We start from the raw sequence: 8,252 nt of genomic DNA, 5'->3' as shown, positions 1-8,252 counted from the left end.
AAACAAGTTTGTTTTCTTGTGAAACAATGTTATAGTCTGATTTTATTTCCCCTGCAAACACTGCCAACAAAACATGTAGTTTAGTTACTGAGTGATCGTTTTTATTATTAATTTTTTTTTTATTATTAATTAATTATTATTAATTTAGAGAACCCATGCTGAGTCTGCTTCAATAGTTTTTGTTCATCAATGTGCGTACTAATTCTTTCCTTAATAACAGTTTCCACCAGCTTTCCCGGTATTGATGTCAGACTGACTGGCCTGTAATTTCCCGGACCTCCTCTGGAACCCTTTTTAAAGATGGGAGTGACATTAGCTACCTTCCAGTCCTCAGGAATGGAGGCAGATTTTAAGGAAAGATTACATATTTTTGTCAGGAGATCCACAAGTTCACATTTGAGTTTTTTCAGAACTCTCGGATGTATGCCATCTGGGCCTGGTGATTTATCAGTTTTAGGACCTCCTCTTTCGTCACCTCAATCTGACTCAGGTCTTTCAACACCCCTCCTGAAATCAGCGGTTCTGGAGTGGGCAAGCACCTCTCATCTTCCACAGAGAAGACAGAGGAAAAAAATGCATTTAGCTTCTCAGCCATTTCCCTATCATCCTTCAGTACTCTTTTTACCCCTCGGTCATCATCCAAGGGCCCCACTGCCTCCCTGGCTGGTTTCCTGCTGCTAATGTAATGCCCACCTCTCAGCTGACCTTCTGATCTTCTCATCCTGGAAACTTTGCTGTTCTTATGTATTGTTTATACAGACTACCAATAACAAGTAACACCATATACACTGCATATTGAGAAACACGTCTAATTACTAATTTCATCATGTATAGAACTTCCTCTTCTTCTTTTTTTTTAAAAAACAGCTAACTACTGGATTTTCTGCTTTGGGATGAACCACACATTTCTGCCCAGTAAACATCTTCCTGTTATGAAAGACAGAAAGCAAAAGAAAGGGGGGGAGTGAAGGAGGATAAACTAAAGCAATTATCAAAAAGTCTTAAAACTGGAAGGAGCAAGAAGAATGGCAGGGAAGTGACCTCTGTGGGGTGGAGTGGAAGGAACCCGCTCTGACTCCTCTTGCACCTTTACCGGTGTTCCCTCTAAGCTCCCTCTAAGTGTTATGAGCAAAAAATCTACCTCGTGAAGTCTACATTTGACTACCACATGAATTAGTTTTTTAGATTATTTCCGTAACCTTGTAAAAGCTCAGAATGAATTCTTTTAAACTATATTTAAACTGTATTTTAAGAATGATTTAAACATGACAAGAGAGAACAGAATCAAGTCAAATTTCATTACACAAAATGTTGTCCTCTACAGGGGTAGACAGGGCCTCCGGAGAACACATCTACCCGCCCCTTTCCATTATACTGGTAGACCAGGCCTTGGACCGGCACCCTGTGCTGACCCTTAGAAAACATACCAGCACTTGGGGGGGAGGGGACCTCTTGCAGTCTACTTTTTAAAGTGAAATAAAACAACCAGCATTAAAGGTCAAATACAACAGAGGTGGAAGAATCACTGTCAGAACTCTGCCTATCCTAATAAACAGGAGGTTGCTTAAATGTTATCAATGCCCAAACTACTTATTTATTCAGATATTTATATCACACTTTTCCTTGTGACTTAAGGCAGCTTATAAATCATACTGAAAAACATAATAGGGATGTGCATTAAAAAATCATGTTGTTGTTTTTTTCTGGCTCAGTTATAGCATACTAGCCTGATACCTGTGCTTTGCTACGGTATTTAAGTTCCGTAAATGCAATTATAACACTGATCATGTGAAGTTTGAAATGTAACATTTGTTGTAGGAATTCTAATAGAGAGGATTGTAGTGTAAAATAGTTAAGTGAAACATACGTATTGGGGTTTTTTCTCTCTACTGAAGGACCTCTCTGTAGACCACAGTGGTGGTTCTGCCCTCAGGTGCTAGGGTCACCAGGCTGTTTGGTGAGTTTACTCTGGAGCAGGCAACATAGAACTGTCCATTTAAGAAGCAGTTGTCTGTTAAGTCCACTCCTGCCACCTTCGACGAAAGTGATGGCCTCTCTACTTGTGTTCCTGAAGAAGGCAGCAGCCTGCCAGGCACATGGAAAAGAATTGGGGGAACACATTTTGCCCCTTTTTTACTCCCTTAGGGGTTGTGTTTCTCAGAAATCTCTTTGTGTGGGGGGGTGGACATCACGGTAGAAATGCACTCCCCTTATTTTGGGTTTCTTGGTGCAGGGGTTTGGCCTGGCATTGAATTGGGGGGGAGGGCATGCCCCCTCCTTTTTAAACAAAATCGTCTCTCATTTACGTTACATTTAAGAAGTGTGACATAACTACGTATTCAAAACACCATCTGACCAATCAGATATTAAGCAAGTTCATATGAACCAGTTTTCTAGAACCCTCATTGTGAGAAGTTAAATCTCTCCTTATATATAATTGAGTTTACTGTATCAGTCTTACGTATTGACTTTCACCACATTTAGGAAACGGCAGTTCCCTGTCACACAGTAGAAGCCAGCTCTCACCCTGTCGGGATGCTTTCAAATGCACCTCCACATTGGCCCTGCTCAGACCGAGCTGGAGCCGGATGGTGACTGGGACGGGGATCACCGAGGCCCAGGGACTAGGTGAAGGCTCAAGAGGCTCGGCATCACAGTCCTGCTATGTTAACATGGCCCACAATTCAGATCGTCATCCGCTGCCTCCTCCTCCTCCAGTGCCAGGAAAAACACAGCTGTCCCTCCAACATGAACATTCAATGAATTCCAACATGAACGTACCAATGCCCTGGCTCATAAGCGTCTTTCTTGCCTCCTGCCACCCAGCTTTGCTATTCCTTTGAGCTTTCTACTTGTTTCCACCTCCACCCAGGTGCACCCCACACCAAGTCAAGTTGGGTAGCCTGCACTCCTCTCTTCTGCGCCACCTACTGGTGGCTTTGGACCTAGCAATAAAGGTGACTGGTTCCCATGGAGGCATCTGGGGGTAGAACTGCTGCCAGGTGGTACCCCCCCAAGGGGTCAGGCAGCCAGCGGCCCACGGGGAGCACCCTGCCTGATTCTACCACCCCAAAGCAGGCACCAGGCTGCATGCCCCAGGCAGCGTTCACTCAGACATACAATCGTATCATTAGGACAGAGCAAGCCACAGGATAGTGGGTCAGGGAAGCAGCTCACGGACGGCTGAGGAGTCTGGGACTCTAAGTAGAGATCGGACTGTGTGGCAAACCTTTTATTCTTTCACCAGCAATATCTATTATAATTATTTTAGTTTATATTCCACCTTTCTCACTAGGATCCAAAAATGGATTACAAGCATGATAAAACAGAAGCTAAAAAACCACCCAGTAGGCAGAGTCCAGAATGGGATAACATCAAGCAATCAGTAAGTAGATTACAAGTTATTAAATATTTGAATCCAACAGCATGGGCGTAGACTTTCCAATTTCCTGGGAGGGGGGGCTGGGCTAGAGGCACTGCTAAGTCATTAAAAGAACTGGGACTGAATGACATCATAGGGAGGAGCTAGTGACATCACAGGCCATGGTCACTATCTATGGAGGTGGAGCCATGTGGGATTTAGGGACAGGCTCCCCAGAGATTTAGGGGGGGCCTGGGAACCAATGTTCCCTCTAAGCTGCGGAGTCTCATGAGCAAAAATTCTACTTTGTGAGCTACTGGCATTAAAGTCGTGAGCGAGCGATTTGGCTCCTGCATAACTTAGTTTGCTCTGGAGCCATCCTTCCTGAGCCAAGACAGAAATGTGTGAGCCGGAGGCTAAAAAACTGTGAGCTAGCTCACAGTAACTCAGCTTAGAGGGAACACTGCTGGGAACCCCCCTAGCAATGCCCCTGGGCTGGGCTGACCCCAAGAACAGGTGCCTCCTTAGCACACTGCTTAGAAACTCCACCTTAAAATGCAGACACATTCAAAATAAATAATTAATAAAAATCACATAATTAAATTTATGGGAAATGGTTGCATTCCTATGCATGTTTAATTTCTGCTCTTCAGGTTCAACTTGCATAACACATTTATCTACACACTTATCTACAAAAGTCTACACAATACTTTTTCTAGTTGTAGGAAGAGTTCAGTAAGTGAACAGTTATGGGTTGGATCCTTTTTGCCGGTGAAAAAGGAAGGCAGGAACATATCTGGTCACCAAAAGGGAAATGCCGGTGGCTGCAGAGTCTGCCTGAGCAAAAGTCAAGTGGGAGGGGGCTGCAGCGAGGAGGGGAGCTGGGTGACATAGAGAAGGAAAGGAGGTGGTGTCCATACTTAAGACTTCTTTTCTGGCATCAAAAGGAATGATTACTTTATAGGTTGGATCCATCTAGCTTTTCCATCCAACCTTGCCAAATTATCCTTTTCCCGATGGCCACTCTCCCACATGGGTGTTCCCCCCCCCCCCCCCCCCGCACCCCCACCAGGACCCAGCAGCATAATAGCCCTCTGGGGTAGACGAACAGAGATCCGCCCTCTCCGTTTTGCCAGCTGAAAAGCTGGGTGGGGCGGAAAGTGAGGGGGACTATTTATTCAATCAAATTTATATCCTGCTCTCCCTCTCCCCGGAATGGGACTGGAGATGAGTTACAACGAATAGAATACAACCAATAAAATTACCAAAAACACACACAAACCACTTAAACACACAAAGCGATTAACAATCTTTCCCTGATAAAATCTGTCCACTTGGTCAAGCAGGGCACAATGCAAGGATGCGAGGATCAGGAAACACACACAGGAGCAACGGTGGCACACAGAGGCCAGCTCTACCCCCCCACACACACACATGGCTGCCCAAGGCAAGCCTTGGGAGGATCAGGAAACACACAGGAGCAACGGTGGCAAGGTGTGCTCCCCAGCCAGCCAGCCAGCCAGCCAGCCACCCCGAGGCCGGCGCTCCTCCACGGAGGCCCCCCCCACCTCCCCGCATGGCTGCCCAAGGCAAGCCTGGCAAGGAGCGGGAACCACACTTGTGGACCTGTTTACCCCTGGGGGAGACTTGGTCATTCCCAGGAAATTTTGGGGATAGCCTCAGCCCCTCAGCCCCCCCCCCCTGTTGACGCCTATGTCTAACAGCAAGGATTCCTAGTCGGATAGGTGGAGGAGTGGGGAATCAATCCCGGTTCTCCCAGACTAGAGTCTGCGCACTTAGCCACTACGCCAAACTGGCTTGTAAGCCTGTCTATCCATCTGCTCCTGTATCTGATGTTTAAAAGTGCTGTTACAGTGTTCAGTTTGCATTCCTGTCCCAAAGAACGCGTTCCAGAAGTGAGAAGGGAGGCCTGAGCGTTCCGAGGAGGAGTCCTTTGGCATTCTTGGAGGCAGGAGGAGCCCACAGAGCTGCACAGGCCGCGTTTCCAGACAAGGGTTCTTTTCTGCCAGACAGCACGAAAGCAGCAGGGGCAAAGGGGGCTCTGTTTTCCACCGAGAAAGTATCAGGGCAGAAAGAGGCCCCTCAAGAGAGTCGCTCTGCAGTGCTGAGCTGACACGAAAGTAGAACCACCAACAGGCCTAGAGCCCCAATGCTCTTAAAGGCACAGTGCAGCCAATTTATTTGCCTCGAGAGGCAGTCAATTGGAGAGAGAGAGAGAGAGAGAGAGAGAGAGAGAGAGAAACACCTCCCTCCTCACTGGCAACCTGGCAAGTGCTTTTGTGGCCTACCCTTGACCTCTGGCCCTGAGAGATTTACTTGACAGTCTGGAAAATATCCTTGCCAGCCATCATACTGGTAAACCTCAGTGTTTCCTAGCCTTAAAGCAGGACTCCCTGCTTTAAAATGCTCATACAGCTTGTTGTTCCTTCTTGTTACTTGTAATCTTTATCTGCTATCGATTCAGTGACCAGCTCTGCCTAATTCCTAATGTCCTCAGAAGCAACTTTCCCTTGGATGCAGAATGGCTTTCAGTGGAGTGGATACTAAGTGGATACATGCTTGGTTGTTGCTTTCTACAGGCTATACGAAAGGACAAAGCCACCACTGTGACCTTCACAATCCTTTGCAGTAGGTAAAGGATCAAAGGATCAAGTTCTTGGAACTAATACTTCACACACCATGCTCACCTAATACAATTACAAACCATACAAACTGGACTATTTTGCTCAAGAAAACAAAAACTCCGCTGGTATATGTCAAGTATCCTTTTACAATGTAAGAGGCCTAGGCTAAAATAAAAAAGTAAATACCCTCCTGAGTTCCCAAAGCATTTATTATTAATGGATTTATTCCCCTTGCCCTTGACTCAGAGTCTCAGAGCGGCTTACAAACTCCTATCCGTTCCCCTCCCCACAACAGACACCGTGTGAGTCTGAGAGAGCTCTGACAGAAACGGCTCTTTTTCAAGAACAGCTCTGACAGGACTATGGCTTGCCCAAGGTCATCCAGCCAGGTGCAAGTGGAGGGGGAGTGGGGAATCAATCCTGGTTCTCCCAGATTAGAGTCTGCGCGCTTAACTACGACACCAAACTGGCTTGTAAGCCACTCTGAGACTCCTTCGGGTACTGAAGGACGGGGTATAAATCCAATCTATCTCTCTCTACAATTCTATATGGAACAATGGCTTAATTTAAAACATTTCTATCTTGCCTTCCCTCCTCAGACTCAAAGCAGAGAATGATGCAACTCCCAGGTCGCAAGGACACAAGTTACAACAGTGCAATTAACAAAACTAACACACACATTAAAATACACAAGCTACAGATTTAAAAGTCCTGGAATTTAAAGACACAGAAGGGTAAAATGAGCATAGCCAAATCTGCTGAAACAATTTAACCTCCAACAAATACCTTCTGGAATAAGACTGCCTTACGTGCCTTCCTAAATATAGGAAGTGAAGGAGAAAAATTTCCCATCCCTTTAATAGAGCCTTAAAGTATGGAAATGGGCAGTTGGGATAACATCCCATTAAGCCTCTGCTAAAGGGACAGGGCATTCCTCCCCCGCCCGCCCCCCCCACCCGCCCCTGCTGCTGGCAACCCTGGAAGGCTTACTCTGCCCGACCACGGCAGGGGACTGAGCCCACCGGGGTAAAGGCCAGTGATCTCGCTGTAGCCCCAGGGACAGTCCCAGTGGAGGGCACCTTCGGGAGTGGCCCATCTGCGGAACACACATATTTATTTATTTATTAGATGTATTTGATTGACACCCCACACTCCCCGCCAAAGCAGGCCCAGGGGAATATACAGAGAGATGCCGTTCACTAAGCATGAGGTCCCTAGGCTGGATAGGGCTTTAAAGGTAATAACCAGCACATTACATTGGGTTGGGAAACAGACTGGTAGCCAGCGCACTTGATGTACCACTGAGTTGTCTGTTCCAAGCAACTGGCCCTAGAGAGGAGCCCTGCATTTTGTACCAATGGGAGCTTCCACTATGTCTTCAAAGGCAGCCCCACATAGAGTATGCTACAGTAGTCCAATCTGGAAGATAAGGAAGTATATAGATCAGTGTAGCTAGTCTGGCAGAATCTAGGTAAGGGCTCCACTCAAGCTTACATACAACTGAAAGAAGACACTTCTAATAACGGCATTAAATATCCTAAGGATATTGGTTTCAATGCATAGTTCTCGCTAATAAAAACCTCACAATATAAAACAGGAAATCCTGCAAAACAATACAAGGAAGAAAGCAATTTTCAAACTCCCATGAGGAAGAGAAGCAAGCAAACAAACAAGCAAACAACCCCCCACAACATACCCCACCCTCAAGTGGAGGGGTCCATTCATACAATGGGCAGAAATGGTTATACGTGTCTAATGACTGGTTACTAACCCTCAGGCTTCCGCGACTACCCACTGACACGCGCTCATCTTCATCTGAAACCTACAAGGAAAAAAGGGAAGAGGACAGCGGAGACTTTTTTTAAAGAGACAGGCACACTTCATATTGTGAGACAGCACACCACAGGAAATCCAGGGATAATTTTTTAAAAGCCCTTAGGGGGTGAGCGGTATATAAATTGAAGGAATAAATAAATAAATAAAAGACAAAACATAAAGAAAGCCTGAGTAGAAATGTAAAATTTCCCGATATTTTGAAGCTCGGGAAAAAAACCTTTTCGGGGGGAAATGGAAATTTTCAGAAAAACTGAAAAAAATGCTACATTAGCATTTATTTTGTCTTTTCTAGATTGAAAGTCATTCTGTTACTTTAGGAACATAAAATATGACTATGGACATTTTTACTTGGCATGAAATTATCACAACTAGCATATTAAAAATATAGTGTATCCAAACAATTATTTCAA

The 8,252-nt window shown here is 45.5% G+C and overlaps 1 protein-coding gene across 1 annotated transcript in view; it reads right to left on the bottom strand.

Annotated features, from left to right (window-relative positions):
- Nucleotides 1-8,252, bottom strand: part of LOC107121181 — a 136,880-nt gene that overhangs the window by 67,558 nt on the left and 61,070 nt on the right. Inside the window, exon 7 of the mRNA XM_015424055.1 lies at nucleotides 7,778-7,828. Within this exon, the coding sequence (XP_015279541.1) occupies nucleotides 7,778-7,828 (51 nt within the window). The remainder of the gene's footprint in view (nucleotides 1-7,777; nucleotides 7,829-8,252) is intronic.

Source organism: Gekko japonicus, unplaced genomic scaffold (genome assembly GCF_001447785.1).
Source record: "Gekko japonicus isolate JY-2015 unplaced genomic scaffold, Gekko_japonicus_V1.1 scaffold623, whole genome shotgun sequence".
Lineage (NCBI taxonomy): Eukaryota > Metazoa > Chordata > Lepidosauria > Squamata > Gekkonidae > Gekko > Gekko japonicus.
Note: the sequence above shows the minus strand (reverse complement) of the source record. Positions and strands in the feature narration are given on the sequence as shown.